At 43.0% G+C, this 20,076-nt stretch overlaps 1 protein-coding gene across 1 annotated transcript in view; it reads right to left on the bottom strand.

Annotated features, from left to right (window-relative positions):
• Positions 1 to 19,768, bottom strand: part of SH3GL3 (SH3 domain containing GRB2 like 3, endophilin A3) — a 182,019-nt gene extending 162,251 nt beyond the window's left edge. The window contains exon 1 of the mRNA XM_077473421.1: positions 19,572 to 19,768. Within this exon, the coding sequence (XP_077329547.1) occupies positions 19,572 to 19,616 (45 nt within the window). The 5' untranslated portion in view covers positions 19,617 to 19,768. The remainder of the gene's footprint in view (positions 1 to 19,571) is intronic.
• Positions 19,769 to 20,076: the final 308 nt, after the last annotated feature.

The following is a 20,076-nucleotide window of genomic DNA, read 5'->3' as shown; positions in this document are numbered from 1 at the left end:
TAAAAGTGAACTTTTAAAACCAGGCTACCTATTCTTAAAAAGTTTAAAAAAGGAGAAGTCCAGCCTGAGCTCGTTTGGCTGGGCTTATCCTATGGGTCACAGGAGTGCAATTAGTTTTGCATTTCTGTGACCCGTTTTCAGCACAGAGCGGTCTGAAGTCTGCTCTCCACTAACGTCACTGGAATCAGTCCAGGCAGCGTGTCATCCCGACTTAGGAAGTCTGGATCCGCCAGGTGCCTGGACTGATGGCATTCTCAATCCCTCGTTAAAGCCTTCATTGATCAATTTAGTCGCAAGCACTGTGGAGCAATTTATTTTCAAATGTCATAAAGGCACTTTGGTTAGATTGTGGTCCGATTAAGGCTTTGTGTACACTTAAACTACTTTACCCACCAGCCGTGTGAAAATGCAAAAAACGGATTGCAACAATCATGTTCAGGATAGGAATGTTTTGGTCTCCCCCCCCGCCCCCCCCCCCCACGATCAATTTCTGAAACCCAAAATAAAGGCCTTAAAATGTGCCATCTCACCATCACAGATTTTCAAATGCATGAAATCGTTGGACAATACAGAAAGATCTTATTTCAGATGATGATGAGGACATACTGGGTGGCTTTGAGAAGTTTCTTTTTTCCAGGTTTATCTGACCTAGACTGTCAGTCACTCTTCTGAATGGACCAAAGATAAACATGTCGTTACCACAACAGTAGATACAAAACAGACAACGGAAAGGCACCAGGAAATAGTTATTGTTTAATGAAATAAGCGAGAGCGTATGCAATGTGCTCAGTTGTGTAATTAATGTCCACACTTGTTATCAAGTAATCATTGTCTGCACAATTACAGAGAGACAAAGGGGAAGAAAAGCATATTAGCTGCAGAAACAATTAGAAAAGTTCTCCCTAATAAGTAGCAGGTTTATAGAACTAAACTAAAAAAAAACGAGTGCCCGAGTACTGTGAGTGCTCGTATTATATTGTTAAGTATTAGTGTCCAGAAGATAGTAAAAATTGGACAGGGTATAATCCTCAATCCCCATTAAATTCATGGGTACGCATCCGATTGAGGGCGAATACTGCTGCGCAAAATGTAAGCACGTAATTTCCCTGGAAGCCCAGGTTATAAACCTAGGGACGCAACTGTCACTGAGAAGACTCTCCATACTAAAAAGGTGAGTTGGGATTGTTCCCAACAGGTTTCGGCAGGTTCCAACACAGAGGCAGGTGGAGACAAAGGTGAAGGCACCAGAGCAGAGTAGATGGGTGACAGTCAGGAAGGGTGGAGGGAGTCAGGGAGGCCGATCCTGGGCTGAAAAATCCCAATAAGTATGCCCCGTTATTGAGAAAACCAGTAAAGGACCAGCATTGCTGGAGCTGAGTGACTCCCCTAGCTGCCAGGGGAGGAAGAAAAAAAAATTAAAAAAAAAAAAACACACCCCACATACACACGGAGAAAGGAGGGGTTTGGGTTCCTGGAAAATTGGGCCAACTTCTCAGTAGGTCACCAGCTCTTTAGCAGGGATGGACCGCACCTAAAGGGGGAAGGTGCAGATTCGGCTGGGAGAGAGGATGGGCAAAAAAAGTAATATATATATATATATATATATATATATATATATATATATATATATATATATATACATACATACATACATACATACATATATATATACACATATACATACATACATACATATATATATACACACACACATATAAATAAAGGAAGACTCCGCCATTCACTAAAACTAGAAGAAAAGCAATTTAACCTTAAACTGCGTAGAGGGTTCTTTACTGTAAGAATGTGGAATTCTCTTCCACAAGCAGTGGTTTCAGCTGGGAGCAGCAATAGTTTAAAAATAAATAAGATAAGCACCCGAACGTCTACAACATAAGGGGATATACAATGTAATACTGACATACACTCACACACATAGGTTGTGCTTAATGGCCTTGTGTGTTTTTCAACCTCATCTACTATGTAGGCACCTAAACATCCACAACATACAGATATACAAAGTAATATTGACATAAAAGCGAACACACACACACACACACACACACACACACACACACACACACGTTGGACGTGATGAACTCGTGTCTTTTTTTTCCAACCTACCAACTATGCAACTGGCCACATTAAAAATGAGCTTGTGGCAAATGAAGGTCATCGGAAACGGTCGTTATCACAAAGAACTTCTCAGCATGCTGAGAAACCTCTTTGCATCATTGTCATTTCTATAGAGAAAAGGGAACAATGCTATTACTGCACTATAATCATCTATTAAACTGAGGAAATTGTTGGTGACACAAGTCACATAAAAATAAGCAGATGTCAAAAGAGATCATTCACACAGATGTAGAAGCCCATACAGCATGCACCCATTACTAAGCATCTGTCAAACTCCGATGTGCAGGCGAGTCCATACAGCCACTGTATCCATTGACCAACATGCAGCTCCTCACTGCTCCAGATGTTTAAATAAATCTTCTCTTACATACATGGTGCTGTGCTTGTGTGAACGAGCTCTCATTGTATGCAGGAGTTGTGTGATGAGAACAGCTACCTGTCTATGCTCATTAATCGGACACCATCAGGGAAACGTTACAATCACCAAGTCTGAAGTACATACTAGCATAGTATGGCTTTAACCTGCGGGGGGGGGGGGGGGGGGGAGGGTTTGGACCCTATATAAAGGCCAGCTTTAGGCTAAAGCACCCAGTACAGGCTCGTTCAAAATGGGTGTCTCGTCTCCCATCTTTCCTTACATATCTGTGAACATTTTGAGTCAGAGGACAGAAGTGCAGAGCAGCATTTGCAGAAAGGACAATTGTTCTCTGCAAAAGAGTGGATCTTCTGTCTTCCCAAACCGACTGAAATAAAAACAGATGGAATTCTGTGCACCAAAACAAATGATCCTTATTATAGTCATACTGATGAGGCCTACGCTACGGTTCTATTCCACTATATCTCTGAGCTCCTATGTTAAATAGAAACGATTGTATGTCAACCTGCTGCTGGGGTAGACAGGGAGAACCAGGAAGTTTTCAAACAAATCATGGGTTACCTGTCAGCTAGGTCTACAGTATATAACCACCTGCCGACCGCACTACAAATTTATATTATACACACACAGTGCCTTGCGAAAGTATTCGGCCCCCTTGAACTTTTCAACCTTTTGCCAAATTTCAGGCTTCAAACATAAAGATATAAAATTTTTATTTTTTGTGAAGAATCACCAACAAGTGGGACACAATTGTGAAGTGGAACGAAATCTATTGGATATTTGAAACTTTTTTAACTAATAAAAAAATGAAAAGTGGAGCGTGCAAAATTATTTGGCCCCCTTGCGTTAATACTTTGTAGAGCCACCTTTTGCTGCGATTACAGCTGCAAGTTGCTTGGGGTATGTCTCTATCAGTTTTGCACATCGATAGACTGAAATTCTTGCCCATTCTGCCTTGCAAAACAGCTCGAGCTCAGTGAGGTTGGATGGAGAGCGTTTGTGAACAGCAGTTTTCAGCTCTTTCCACAGATTCTCGATTGGATTCAGGTCTGGACTTTGACTTGGCCATTCTAACACCTGGATACGTTTATTTGTGAACCGTTCCTTTGTAGATTTTGCTGTATGTTTGGGATCATTGTCTTGTTGGAAGATAAATCTCCATCCCAGTTTCAGGTCTTTTGCAGACTCCAACAGGTTTTCATCCAGAATGGTCCTGTATTTGGCTGCATCCATCTTCCCCCCAATTTTAACCATCTTCCCTGTCCCTGCTGAAGAAAAGCAGGCCCAAACCATGATGCTGCCACCACCATGTTTGACAGTGGGGATGGTGTGTTGAGGGTGAGGAGCTGTGTTGCTTTTACGCCAAACATATCGTTTTGCATTGCGGGCAAAAAGTTCGATTTTGGTTTCATCTGACCAGAGCACCTTCTTCCACATGTTTGGTGTGTCTCCCAGGTGGCTTGTGGCAAACTTTAGACGAGACTTTTTATGGATATCTTTGAGAAATGGCTTTCTTCTTGCCACTCTTCCATAAAGGCCAGATTTGTGCAGTGTACGACTGATTGTTGTCCTATGGACAGACTCTCCCACCTCAGCTGTAGTTCTCTGCAGATCATCCAGAGTGATCATGGGCCTCTTGGCTGCATCTCTGATCAGTCTTCTCCTTGTCTGAGCTGAAAGTTTAGAGGGACGGCCAGGTCTTGGTAGATTTGCAGTGGTCTGATACTCCTTCCATTTCAAAATGATCGCTTGCACAGTGCTCCTTGGGATGTTTAAAGCTTGGGAAATCTTGTTGTATCCAAATCCGGCTTTAAACATCTCCACAACAGTATTACGGACCTGCCTGGTGTGTTCCTTGGTCTTCATGATGCTCTCTGCGCTTTCAACAGAACCCTGAGACTATCACAGAGCAGGTGCATTTATACAGAGACTTGATTACACACAGGTGGATTCTATTTATCACCATCAGTCATTTAGGACAACATTGGATCATTCAGAGATCCTCGCTGATCTTCTGGAGTGAGTTTGCTGCACTGAAAGTAAAGGGGCCGAATAATTTTGCACGCCCCACTTTTCAGTTTATTTGCTAAAAAAAGTTTAAATTATCCAATAGATTTCGTTCCACTTCACAATTGTGTCCCACTTGTTGGTGATTCTTCACAAAAAATTAAAATTTTATATCTTTGTTTGAAGTCTGAAATGTGGCAAAAGGTTGAAAAGTTCAAGGGGGCCGAATACTTTCGCAAGGCACTGTATACACACACACACACACACACACACACACACACACACAGTCGCAACTTGCAAGTGGTTTACTGGAATAATGGCTAAACTATCAGCCATAAGCCCAGTATTTTTTTTTTTCAGCTGGCAATTCTCTCTTCCCTCCCCTCCATGAAAGTTGTCCAAGCGGCTATTTAGCAGCTGGATTGCTGAGAGAGCGAATGAGAATATATTACACACCCCTTGAAAAAGTAAGGGCGTCAATGCAGCAAGTACTGCTATACAATTGCAGAGAGGAAGGTATTCCCCCCCCCCAAAAAATCCATCAGTGCAGAATTACAAAGTAAGCCTCTGATCGCTTAGGTGTGAGGCCTTCCCAGAAGTGGACCAGTCGATAAAATTTTCATTTTATTTCTTTGGCCTGTTTACATCTGAGCAATAGCCTGTCACACCAAAGAGGTACAGGCCCTTTTGGGGCCTTATAGGGCTTCAATAGTAACACCAAAAACATGTACATAACAAAATGTTCATGTCAGTCTGTCTCTTCCTCCCCTAGTAATCTGCTTTTCAGCGGCCCAAATTATTATACCTGCCTCTCTGCAATTGTATAGCAGAACTTGCTGCATTGACGCCCTTACTTTTTCAAGGTGTGTGTAATATATTCATTCGCTCTCTCTCTCAGCAATCCAACTGCTAAATAGCTTGGACAACTTTCATGGGGGGGGGGGGGGGAATTGGGATGGATTCGAGAGAATTGCCAGCTGAAAAAAAAAAACAAAAACAAAAAAACACTGGGCTTATGGCTGATAGTTCAGCCATTATTCCAGTACACCACTTGCAACTATATAATATATATATATATATATATATATATATATATATATTATATCTTGAAGAAGCCAGCACTCAAGTGTGTACCTGGCTTAAAGCTGAACATACACTATGTGAACTGTGGCAAGTTACTGATGAACCAGCAAAAATTCTCCCCATGGTTGGGCCCATCATCACGGTTACTCCTGACAGCCTTTGGATTGAAAAGCCAGGATATTAGTTATGAGGAAAGGTTGCAAGCACTGAACTTATCCTCTCTGGAGAAGAGACGCTTGAGAGGGGATAAGATTTCAAATATCGTACTGGTGACCCCACAATAAGGAAGACTACCAAAAAATTCTGTTAAAAAAAAAAAAAAAAAGAAGGATTTGTTTCTGTTATAAAATTTAGCAGATTAGTAAATTTTTCTTCATACATTTTGGCCAAATTTTATACCACTTCAAATCCTTGTTAAAAGATAACTACAAATTGGTGGATATTATTTGGTCTTTGTGAAAGTTATAGAGTGCACAAGCTATGGTGCCAATATCTGAAAATTGATCACACCTGAAGGACTGATGGCCTCTCATTTCTTGAGACCCTAACATGCCGTAAAAGTACAAATACCCCCCAAACGTCCCATTTTTGGAAAGAAGACATTCCAAGGTATTTAGTAAGAGGCATGATGATGAGTTTTTTGAAGTTGCCATTTTTTCCCACAATTCTTTGCAAAAAAAATAAATAAAATAAAGTTTTTATTTTTTTCCCCCGCCACGAAATTGTCATATTATCAGTTTATTTCTCACACACAGCATATGTATACCACAAATGACACCCCAAAACACATTCTGCTATTACTCCCGAGTACGGTGATACCACATGTGTGAGGCTTTTATACAGAGTGGCCACATGCAGAGGCCTAACATGCATGGAGCGCCATCAGGCGTTCTGGAGCACCCAGGACAATTCTGACATTTCTCTCCTACATGTAAAAATCATCATTTATTTGCTAGAAAATTACATAGAATCCCAAAACATTATATATGTTTTTTTAGCAAAGACCCTAGAGAATTGTCGTTGCAACTTTTTATCTTGCACGGTATTTGCGCAGCAATTTTTCGACCCCGTTTTTTTTTTTGGGGGGGGGGGGGGGTGTAAAATTAGCCCAATGTTTTTGCATAATGTGAAAGATGAAGTTACATCGAGTAAATAGATACCTTACATGTCACCCTTCAAAATTGCACACGCTCGTGGAATGGCGCCAAACGTCGCTACTTAAAAATCCCCATAGGCGACGCTTTACTTTTTTTTTTTTTTTTTTTTTTTTTACTGGTTACATGCTTTGAGTTACAGAGGAGGTCTAGGGCTAGAATTATTGCTCTAACGTTCGCAGTGATACCTCACACGTGTGGTTTGAACACCGGTTTCATATCTGGTCGGGACTTCTGTATGTGTTCGCTTCTGCATGCGAGCACACGGGGGCAGGGGCGCTTTAAAATTTAGTAAAATTTTTTGATCACTTTTATTCCTATTACGAGGAATGTAAACATCTCTTGTGATAGGAATATGGCATGACAGGTCTTCTTTACAGTGAGATATCAATAAGACCCCGCATCTCACCTCTAGGCTGGAAATTATAAAAATAAAAGATTCTGGCTTTGATCGTATTAGGGAGTCAGTAGAAGCACCATAGGGTGGCGGGGTGTATGATCATTCTTATGGTGTAGGGAATCGCCGGCTGAAAAATCTGATATCTGAAGCTTCAGGCATCATTCAGATATCCCCGCACAAAGTCAAGGACGCCATATGGCGGCCGGGAAGTGGTTAACATGCATATTGTTTTTTTTTTTTGTTTTTTGTTTTTTTTTAAACACAAAGTTGTCCATTTATACAATATTTCTAACACATAGCATGTACATACCAAAAATTACACCCCAAAGTAGATTCCCCTACTCCTCATCAGTATGGCAATACCACATGTGTGAGACTTCCACAGCCTGGCAACATACAGAGGCCGAGTGCAGCCGAGTATGGCAATCTATGGCAGAGTATTGGCAGGGCATTACAGAGTATTGGCAGGGCATTGCTGGGTTAATTGTCAGTGAGCAGCGCTGTGGGCACTGCAGATTCACCCCACTGCGCTGCTGACACCGATCTCTCCCCTCTCACTGTACCGATTGGTACAGAGAGGGGGGAGGGAGGAACCAGCATCATAACAAGACGCCGGTTTGTTTACAAGTGATCGCTCCGTCATTTGGCGGAGCAATCGCGTGGTAAATGGCCGCGATGAGCGGCTGTTTACCATGATCCATGATGCGCCGGGTCCACACGCATGCCCTCGAGGGCGTGCCCCAGGGGGTGCATGAGAGCGGAATTCTGGGAGGACGTCATATGACGGCCTCCCAGAGTTAACCAACCGCCCTGTAGCTGTCATTCAGCTATGGACCAGTTAACTGGTTAAACTACGTAGAGGGTTCTTTATTGTAAGAGCGGCAAAGATGTGGAATTCCCTTCCACAGAAGGGCGGCATTGATAGTTTCAAGAAACTATTCGATAAGCACCTGAACAACCACAACATACAGGGATATACAATGGAATACTGACATATGATCACACACATAGGTTGGACTTGTGTCTTCCCCAACCCCCTCCCCCCCCCCCCCCCCCCCAACCTCACCTACTATGTAAAAGAAGCCAAGCAGAAAATTGGCAGTTAAACAGCGGTTGCATCCAATGAGATTCTATGCAGCCTATGGTGCCGGCTGTCAGAACACAATTGTCACAGCAGGAGTTTTCACCATTCTGTAGCTATAGGTGTATGGCCATCCTAATATTTTGTGTCGTTCACATGTTGTCCGTTAACTTCAAATGCTCAACTAGTACAGCTACAATGGAAGCCAAACACAAATTTTCCCTTGTATATACTTCATCACGATTTCCATTCTTCACAGCGCTTGATTACAAGATGAAAACCGTGTGAATGGACCATTGCCGTCATGAATAGCTGCTGAATGGAAGGAGAGAATCACGGGCCGGCGTCTGACTAATCAGCAATTCAGTATTAACGTCAATAAAAAAAAAAAAAAAAAAAAATGTAACTTATTAGCAGGTCTGCATTTCTACATGTGATGACAGCAACTTATGAATTATACATAGCAGCTGATTCAATGCTATTCACGAGTCCACGGTACAGGCCTGGAGAACAGGTCAGCATTAGTGCACACATGTAATGGCAGCCCTTCTCAGTTATCCACCAAGATGAAATCAGACAAGAATTTCAGTGTCAGGTCCTCTCAGCCGAGATCTATACTGAAGAGATGTGTTTGCATTTTGATCATCTTAAGATCGCACAATGATGTGACTGGAGGGAAATAGAAGAACTGAATGGAAGCACTTCCTAAGAGAGAAAGAGAAAGAGAAAAAAAAAAAAAAAAACAAAAAAAAAAAAAACACACACACACACACACACACACACACACACACCTCAAGGAAAATCCATCAGGTAATCATCTTTTAAACCCCCCCCCCCCCCCTTTACTGCAAGGATTAAATGCTTGTTTAGTCTACGGGTGCAGATGCATTACCTACATTAATGAAATTACACCTATGGGAACATTTTCCAAAAAGCCCCTATGAAGTTCTGTATGCCCCGAACAGAATAATCAGTGTCCCCAACTTTTCTTGCAGCACCTTCAACTCTCCGAAAGCCGCCGCCCCCCCCCCCCCCCCACACACACACACGACCCAATGCCGCTTGAAAGACGGGCTAAGCGCTGCAATTGCACCCTCCCCGGCTCAGCTGCTGCAGCTAAACAGAAGAGCTTACTGTGAACGCATGCAGACTCAGTCTGGAGCGCCCGCTACAGACAAAATGTAGCATCCTGAAAACGTGAGATCAGAGGGGGATTAAATGGCCAGACATTTTTGTGCAGGTGTAATATGGGAGCAGATGCAGCATTTGGAAAAACTATCAGCGCTGGTATGGTACATTTGGGGGATATGGAATTGCATAGAGCAGCGATTTTCAAATGATTTTCAAATGCATGGCAAATGATGATTTGACAGGGATCACCGAATTCTGGGCTGTTCCTAAAGCCCGCACCACTCTCCCAGCCTTTTTGCTGCTGCCCATCTGGGCCGTTTCTGGACATGCGGCTCACAGCACGGCTGGGGGGCAGAGACTAGAAGTCAGCTGACTGGTGAAGAATGCAGAGTGGGAGGGGCTGGAGGGGTCCCCATCTCCCAATTACGGCATAATTGTCACTGCTGCAAAACATCACAAAGTCGGAGACACAGAGTGTAATGCTACCTGGGATTATAGTTGCTATTAAAAAGGGGGGAATGCAGGAGCCAGCAGGGGACCCAAGAAGAGGAAGTTTTTAAGTGATATTAAAGTCAAACATGTTATACTTACCTGCTCTCTGCAGTGGTTTTGCACAGAGCAGGCAAGTTTAACATGTTTGGTTTTTCAAAGTGATAATGAAGTCAAAATGAAAGAACACAGTGACATGCTTTTGAGGAGAATGAGGTACATATTTTGGACAGAGAGGCCAACTGGTTTCACAAGACATTTGAGGCCGCGTACACACGGGCGGACTGTTCGCCCAACTTTGTCCGCTGAACAGTGTTTCGGCGGACAGTCCGCTCGTGTGTGGGCTTTCAGCGGACAGTTTCAGCGAACAGTCTGCTGAACAAAGTTTTTCGGAAATTCCGTAAAACTGTCCGCTGAAACTTTGTTTCAGCGAACAGTCCCCTCGTGTGTAGGCTTGTTCGTCAAACTAAGTTCCGCGCATGCTCAGAAAGGATTTACACGCCGGAAGTTATAATGCAGTGTATAGGACGTTGTATTTTCCGTCCCGTCGTACGTGCCGTTCACGTCATCGCGCACGGTTTCAGCAAACTGTTCGTTCGTCGTGTGTGGCCATGTCCGTCCATGCTAATTTTGAGCGGACTGTTTGCCGAAACTGTTTGACGGACAAAGTTGGGCGAACAGTCCCCGCGTGTGTACGCGGCCTAAGAGGCCATCTACATCAAACTGGAACAACCATCACTGGACAGGGTGAGGACTGCAACACCATCTATTTTCCACACATTCAGCTATATAAAAATTATAGAATTAACACCTATGAAGTCTTCCTGACACCAAGGATAGGATGTCACTATAAACAGGATGGTGTCACCCCTCGCATTCAATAACCAGACCAGTGTGTTGGTGCCACTTGTGTGGATGTAAATGCTGATAATTGTCAATATAAATGTATTTTCTTGACACCCATTAGACCTGAAGACATGGACTGGTAAACTACGAAACGTCTTTAAAATTATAGAACAAGTCCACCTAAATGTGACCAACTACTAGATCCATCACCAACTGGATAAATGTGACCCTTCTCAGACATAGTCATCTGCTGTCTTCTTCCATCTCTCAATGTAGGGATCTCAAAAGCATTCTCTTTAACCACTTTCAGACCGGACCAATTTGCTGGTCAAAGACCAGACCACTTTTTGCGATTCGGCACTGCGTCGCTTTAACTGACAATTGCGCGGTCGTGCGACGTGGCTCCCAAACAAAATTAACGTCCTTTTTTTCCCACAAAGAGAGCTTTCTTTTGGTGGTATTTGATCACCCCTGCGGTTTTTATTTTTTGCGCTATAAACAAAAATAGAGCGATAATTTTGAAAAAAAACGCATTATTTTTTACTTTTTGTAATAAATATCCCCCAAAAATATATAAAAAAACATTTTTTTCCCTCAGTTTAGGCCGATACGTATTCTTCTACATATTTTTGGTAAAAAAAAAAAAAAACGCAATAAGCGATTATTGATTGGTTTGCGCAAAAGTTATAGCGTTTACAAAATAGGGATAGTTTTATAGCATTTTTTATTAATAAAATTTTATTATTTTTTTTTTTACTAGTAATGGCGGCGATCTGCGATTTTTATTGTGACTGAGACATTGTGGGGGACCCATCGGACATTTTTGACACATTTTTGGGACCATTGTCATTTATACAGTAATCACTGCTATATAAATGCAGTGATTCCTGTGTAAATGACACTGGCAGTGAAAGGGTTAACCAGTGGGTGGCAGTGTAGGGGTTAAGTGTTCCTAGGGGTGTGTTACTAACTGTGGGGGGGGGGTTGGGCTGTCATTTAGTGTACACTGATCTCTGCTCCAATCACATGGAGCAGAGATCAGCGTCACTAGTTGCTAGGCAGAATGGGAAAATGTTGTTTATACAGCATTTCCTCCATTCGGCCGCTCCGTGAGACGATCGCGGGGATGCCCGCGGCGATCGAGTCCGCGGGTCCCGCGACCGGACTCACGGGGGTCCCGACCAGCGCGGGAGCGCGCCGCCGGCGGCGCGCTCCCGATGGCACGGCGGCAACGAATATTGGACGTACATGTACGCCAATTTGCCTGCCCGTGCCATTCTGTCGACGTACATCGTCGTGCGCTGGTCGGGAAGTGGTTAAGGACCGTTCCCACTGTTGCAATGTCATATCGGATGCGATTTGCACCCCACTGCAGTGCAAATCACATGCAATCCCTGTGTGATGCGATTTCAGCCATAAAGATAGTATGGCTGAATTTGCATCAAACTCACACAGGACCATTTTTCTGGTCCGCAGCAGAATTGGATCGTGTGGGTGTGAACACCCAATGCGATACGATTCCTGTCCGAGTTTGCAAATCACACTGCGATATGCAAACTGATTTGGGGGAGTCATTAACTTAACTGGCACTACCAGCAGTCTGCATAGGGCAGTGTGAACTGCCTCCGGGAGACATGCGATGCGGGAAGCCGCAGTCTGAACCAGCCCTAAAGGGACAATTCCACCATTTCAGATATGTGGATGGTACAGCATGACAATCCTAATAAAACAGCTGAGCAGCAGCAAAGAACCTGTTCTGTCTGAAGCTGCAATCATACACGGAGGACTGTAGCTTGGTGAGCGGCGTTTACTTTTGCCGGATGATAGGGACAAAAACAATAAAATACGGCAACAACCTAACAAAGATCACACCCAATGCAGATGTTCCAGCACTACAGAAAATGAAAGCCTCATGTTTACACAAATCAAGAACGCAATATTCAGAGCCTTGAATATCTAATTCAATGTTTTTGTTGACTCTGAAGGCAGAAGCAGAAGTTATGTCCATCCATGAAATCATAGTGGACCTCATTTATAAACTGAATAGGAGACCTCACCACAACAACAATTAATTACGTGCAAAGCTACAGTACCCAAAGTTACTGTAAACTTTAAAAAAAAAAAAACAAAAAAAACACCCCACACACAGTAGGTTATATGTTTTTTAATGGCATAGTTCACACCAGTGCTTGCAGATCCAGAAGTTTTTTTTTTTTTTAGAACATGCTGCATTTTTCCTGCACTGGAATGAAAAAAATAAATAAAAATAAAAAAGGAAGGGTGGGGGTTGGGGGGATGCACTGGACTGCATCAAAAACACTGCATTTCTAATGGCGTGAACTGGCCCAGCTCTCTGCTCATGGAGCTGTGAGAACTGAGCGATCGGTAGTGTTAAAAAAAAAAAAAATCGTTTGGTTCTCTGTGCTAGAGGTACCCCATTTCCCAAAAATAAGACCTAGCGTGATTGTTGGTGACAGCGGCAATATAAGCCCTACACCACAAATAAGTCCTACAAGCACTTTAACTAGGGCTTATTTTCAGGAAGAAAAAAAAAAAAAAAAAAAAACACACACACACACACACACACACACACACACACCTTTTAATGAACAATTGTTATTTGATGAATAATGTGGTCTGAAAACACACTGTGATGCAGGAAATACCTGTTTCCTGAAATGAAAAACACTACAAAGAAAAATATCAGATCCGCTGTGTCACCATCTTTAAAATCACACAGGATTAAAGCCATCAAAGCATGACCACATGTACATCTGATGTCGGAGCATTTTAGATACCCTTGGAATCTAAAGGGCATAATCTTCCAGATTATATGAGTTATACGAGGAATAAAACAATAAGGCTGTATTTATACAGGAACAGACAGCTGCTGAAGTGCTTTACCTCTGTAGCAGATGTGCGTTCCCGACTGCGGTAGGGAGCAGTGTGGTGCACAGTATTCATAGTTTAGGGTGCTCCGTCATGTGAAGTTGTGCACCTACCCCACCGACTTCCTTTAGCCAGATGTTCTACACTTATAAAATCTACTAAAAAACAGTGTGGATGAAGGAATCTGAAATATTGGGTCAAAGCCATTGTTAACAAGCTGTACCAAATATGTATTCATTCTAATAAAAGATGGACTTTGTTTCACTAAAGAGCTGAGATATTTTTGAACCATACAATCTACCCCTCCTCTTATGTGTGGAATTACTTAATATAATAATGTGAAATAAAGTCTCTATTACGATTACCTAAACGGCAAGTGCTTATTCACTGAATCCATATCCATGAGGTCACAACATTCAATGTGTTGAAAACAACAATGGTGCATGTAATAAAATGTAACTCCCGCAAATAACTATTAAATTACCATGTGACAAACCTAAAACTATATAAAAATGACCAAAAACTGAATTTATGTACACATAATCTTAAACTGTGCAACACTATCAGATAGAGATAGTGTTGCACAGTTTAAGATTATGTGTACATAAATTCAGTTTTTGGGCATTTTATACACTTACTTTTTTTTATATAGTTTTAGGTTTGTCACATGGTAATTTAATAGTTATTTGCAGGAGTTAAATTTTATTACATGCACCATTGTTTATGGATTTGAGAATGTGGTTTTCAACACATTGAATGTTGTGACATCACAGATATGGATTCAGTGAATAAGCACTTGCAGTTTAGGTAATCATATAGAGAATTTGCAGCCACACTTGATTTCACATGATTTTAGGGCTGCAACTAACGATTATTTTCATAATCAATTAGTTGGCCAATTTTTTCGGTTAATAACCGTAAAAAAAAAAAAAAAAATAAAGTGTGGTGTAAAATTTAGTTAATATGTAAAGTTTAAAAAAAAAAAAAAAAAAAAAGGCAATTTATTCTTAAAGCGGGAGTCCGCCGGGACTCCGCGTTTTTTTTTTTTTTTAAAGTCAGCAGCTACAAATACTGCAGCTGCTGACTTTTAAAATAGTGACACTTACCTGTCCAGCGCGCACGCGATGTCGGCACCCGAAGCCGATCTCTAGATCGACACTCGAGTGCTGCCGCCGCCATCTTGGGTATGGGAATCAGGAAATGGAGCCTTTCGGCTTAATTTCCCAGTTCCCTACTGCGCATGCGCGAGCCGCGCTGCGCAATGAGGACGGTCCCCGCTGCCTCTGGGATCTGTGTGTTTCCCAGCAGGCAGCGGGGCACTTGCGGAAGGGGGCGGGCACTTGCGGAAAGGGGCGTAATGTATGCCCCTTTCCGCAGAGAGCTAGCCCGGAAGTGGGTGCAGTTACCTGGATTATCCAGGTAACTGCACCCCCCTCCCCCCTGAAAGGTGCCAATTGTGGCGCCGGAGGAATCCGATGAGCGGAAGGTCCATTTTAGGGTGGACCTCCGCTTTAAATATCTCTATATGCAGTGGTAAAGATAAATAACCAACTATATGGTTAGGGAGCAAAATATCTAATCCACTCTGAGAATAACAGACAGAAGAGATATACTGTATATATATTAGAGGGGATATATATACTGCATATACTATTAGAGGAGAGAGATATACTATTAAATGGTCAATCTGGTAAATATCAGACTCATTAACTTTAACCCCATTTTGTTAATGTCCAATTAATCGATTATGAAAATAGTAATCGATTAGTTGTTTCAGCCCCTACATGATTTATTATTAAAGTAAACACACAAGAGGGGATTGTTTCAGTAATGGGCTGAGATATTTTTGAACCAAAGTCCATCTTTCTTAGAATTAATACATATATGGTACATATTGTCAACACAATTGTGGATATTGCAGAGTTTTGCGCTGCAAACTTATTTATTTCATCATCTACTAGGACTGAGCAGCATTCTCAATTGGGATCCACAATTGTCCAGGTAGTTCTGTGGCGCTGATTCTTCTTTGTTGTGTGACTGGGTCAAAGCCGTCAAATTGAGGCCAGGTAAGTAGATCGGTCACCTGGTGTCTTCAATCTGTATGGGCTGAGCACAGAGAAAGGATCAGGAGCAGCTTGCTTCGTGTGTCCATTTCAGACACAGAGCCCTGACCACCCCCTGTCTCTTCGGATTGGTTTACTGACTGACAGCCACAGGAGCCAATGGCACCGCTGCTGTGCCTCAGCAAATCAGAAGGAGAGACAAATGGGGCTCAGGTAAGTAAATTAAAAAGGAGGAAAAAATAAATAAAAAACACACACACACACACACACACACACACACACACACACACACCTTCTGCCTTTACAAATTTAGAGGAAAGATTCTAACAATGGCATCCCATGTTCATGAGGCACTGGGAACCCCAAATATGAGAAATCTAATATTTTTTGTGTTTGTAGACATGACTAACTCCTGCCTTAACTTACTTTCTCATGTAACTGTACCATTTATATACAGGATTCTGATGTACTGTATATTTTTCCTCATTATATGAAAAAAAAAAAAAAAAAAAAAAAACACCTGATGAACATAAGATACAGTGTAGATCATTTCCCATGTTTTAAATGAAACGTAAAACCATTTTACATTTACTATTGTTAGACCAAAAAGATGTTTAATGGCTTCTAAACCCGCTACCAACTTGCAGCCACCAGCAGTCTGTAGTGGGTAATAGTAGTGATCTCTGCTATCCTCATGTAACATCTTCCCAGTTTTGCATTATCTTCTGCAGAATATCCCCAGCCAACAATGTATCCTTGTCCACAATCACTGACCCTTGCATAGTCCGTCTGGTTGAAGAAAGACACAAGTCCATCTATTTCGACCAATTTAAAAAAGGATAGATAGAGATATATAGATATAGATATATAATTTCTTTAGCAAATAAAAAACTGAAAAGTGGTGCGTGCAAAATTATTCGGCCCCTTTACTTTCAGTGCAGCAAACTCACTCCAGAAGTTCAGCGAGGATCTCTGAATGATCCAATGTTGTCCTAAATGACTGATGGTGATAAATAGAATCCACCTGTGTGTAATCAAGTCTCTGTATAAATGCACCTGCTCTGTAATAGTCTCAGGGTTCTGTTGAAAGCGCAGAGAGCATCATGAAGACCAAGGAACACACCAGGCAGGTCCGTAATACTGTTGTGGAGATGTTTAAAGCCGGATTTGGATACAACAAGATTTCCCAAGCTTTAAACATCCCAAGGAGCACTGTGCAAGCGATCATTTTGAAATGGAAGGAGTATCAGACCACTGCAAATCTACCAAGACCTGGCCGTCCCTCTAAACTTTCAGCTCAGACAAGGAGAAGACTGATCAGAGATGCAGCCAAGAGGCCCATGATCACTCTGGATGAACTGCAGAGAACTACAGCTGAGGTGGTATAGTCTGTCCATAGGACAACAATCAGTCGTACACTGCACAAATCTGGCCTTTATGGAAGAGTGGCAAGAAGAAAGCCATTTCTCAAAGATATCCATAAAAAGTCTCGTCTAAAGTTTGCCACAAGCCACCTGGGAGACACACCAAACATGTGGAAGAAGGTGCTCTGGTCAGATGAAACCAAAATCCAACTTTTTGCCCACAATGCAAAACGATATGTTTGGCGTAAAAGCAACACAGCTCATCACCCTCAACACACCATCCCCACTGTCAAACATGGTGGTGGCAGCATCATGGTTTGGGCCTGCTTTTCTTCAGCAGGGACAGGGAAGATGGTTAAAATTGAGGGGGAAGATGGATGCAGCCAAATACAGGACCATTCTGGATGAAAACCTGTGGGAGTCTGCAAAAGACCTGAAACTGGGACGGAGATTTATATTCCAACAAGACAATGATCCCAAGCATACAGCAAAATCTACAAAGGAATGGTTCACAAATAAAACGTATCCAGGTGTTAGAATGGCCAAGTCAAAGTCCAGACCTGAATCCAATCGAGAATCTGTGGAAAGAGCTGAAAACTGCTGTTCACAAACGCTCTCCATCCAACCTCACTGAGCTCGAGCTGTTTTGCAAGGAAGAATGGGCAAGAATTTCAGTCTCTCGATGTGCAAAACTGATAGAGACATACCCCAAGCGACTTGCAGCTGTAATCGCAGCAAAAGGTGGCTCTACAAAGTATTAACGCAAGGGGGCCGAATAATTTTGCACGCCCCACTTTTCATTTTTTTTTTTTTTATTAGTTAAAAAAAAGTTTCAAAAATAAAAATAATTTTGTTTCAACTTCACAATTGTGTCCCACTTGTTGGTGATTTTTCACAAAAAATAAAAATTTTATATCTTTATGTTTAAAGCCTGAAATGTGGCAAAAGGTTGAAAAGTTCAAGGGGGCCAAAAAGTTCAATACATTCACATCAGTCCCTGCACTCAAGGAGCTTATAGTCTAAGATTTCTAACTCAAATTCATACAAAACAAACACACACACACACACACACACACACACACTTTTAATAATTATTATTGCCAAATGTGGCATGTGAGGGGGCGAGGAGTGCTTAAAGTGGAATTTCCACTTTTGGGTGGAACTCAATCTACTGATCTGGCCAGAACCACCTCGGGGGGGAGACTAGTCCACATCTCTACTGTGAAGAAACCTTTCTGTATCGTACAATACAGCCCCCATTACAGCACAGCCCCCCCATATCATACAATACAGGTCCCATAACAGCAAAGCCCCCCCCCCCCATCATACAATACAGTCCCCATAACAGCACAGCCCCCCCAATATAAAAAAAGCCCCCATTATCATACAATACAGCCCTTCCAATATAATACAATACAGCCCCCATAACAGCAAAGCCACCCCCATTATCATACAATACAGCCCCTCAGAACAGCAAAGCCCCCAATACAGCCCCCCCATAATCATACAATATAGCCCCCCAATACTGCCCCCATAACAGCAAAGCCACCCCCATTATCATACAATACAGCCCCTCAGAACAGCAAAGCCCCCCAATACAGCCCCCCCATAATCATACAATATAGCCCCCCAATACTGCCCCCATAACAGAAAAGCCACCCCCATTATCATACAATACAGCCCTCCCAGAACAGCAAAGCCCCCCATAATCATACAATATAGCCCCCCAATACTGCCCCCATAACAGCAAAGCCACCCCCATTATCATACAATACAGCCCCTCAGAACAGCAAAGCCCCCCAATACAGCCCCCCCCATTATCATACAATATAGCCCCCCAATACTGCCCCCATAACAGCAAAGCCCCCCATATATCATACAATACAGCCCCCCCAGAACAGCACAGCCCCCATTACAGCAAAGCCCCCCCAATATCATACAATACAGCCCCCATAACAGCAAAGCCCCCCCAAACAAAATACAGCCCTCATATAATACAGTCCCCATAACAGCACCCCCCCCCCCCCCCCCAGCAATATAAAAAAAGCCCTCATTATCATGCAATACAGCCCTCCCAATATAATACAGCCCCAAATCCAGCAAAGCCCCCCCAATATCATACAATACAGCCCCCATAACAGCAAAGCCCCCCCCCATTATCATACAATACAGCCCCTCAGAACAGCAAAGCCCCCCAATACAGCCCTCATAATTCAGTCACCCCAATATTTAAAAAAAAATCATACAATACAGCCCCCCAATATAATACAGACACAATTCCAGCAAAGCCACCCCCCCCCCATTATCATACAATACAGCCCCCCATAACAGCAAAGCACCCCCAATATAAAAAAAAGCCCCCCATTATCATACAATACAGCCCCCAATATACAATACAGCCCCCCCCCCCCAATACATCACACAGTAAACCTCCCATATTGCACCCCCCATGAATGAAGAGAAGACAGTGAGGCGCCCAGTGTACAGATGGGGAAGGGGGGGGGGGTGTGCAGTGTGATGGTTTTTGGGGGGGGGTCGGGGGGTCTCGGTCTCACCTGGCTGGCTTTGTGGAATTGTTTCCTCAGTCCGGCCACCGACATTGTGTCCTCGGTGTGTGATGGGGGGAGGGGAGCCCGGTGTCCGCGATCTGACAGAACACTGAGGAGCGGGAGACGTCTTGAGAAGAAAAAGCCCCGCCCCTTGGGTGTGATTGGCGAAACCAAAAGCCTCTGTGTACAATCACGGCAAGCTCGCCTCCAGGTCCGCGAGCAGTGATCGGCTGGAGGGGCGGGGCGCCGAGCTGGAGCTCAAGGAGGAGCTTAAACTAATTAACTCCATGAGTGGCAGAGGGTGATGATTTCCGTGGGCGGGAGCAAAACAAACATCACACGCTAATTAATCTGGAGGGGTGGGAGGTGTAATTGTGGGTTTGAGGGGGGCAGTCTGTGGTAAATGGGGGATGGGAGGGTCAGTCTGGGGTTGGGGAGTTTCATTTTAAGGTAAATGGGGTTGGGGGTCTCAGTCTGGGGTAAATGGGAATGGAGGGGCCAGTCTGGGGTA

The sequence above is a fragment of the Lithobates pipiens genome, unplaced genomic scaffold, assembly GCF_037356315.1.
Source record: "Lithobates pipiens isolate NorthernLeopardFrog02 unplaced genomic scaffold, aLitPip1_a1.2 Scaffold_8, whole genome shotgun sequence".
Classification (NCBI taxonomy): domain Eukaryota; kingdom Metazoa; phylum Chordata; class Amphibia; order Anura; family Ranidae; genus Lithobates; species Lithobates pipiens.
Note: the sequence above shows the minus strand (reverse complement) of the source record. Positions and strands in the feature narration are given on the sequence as shown.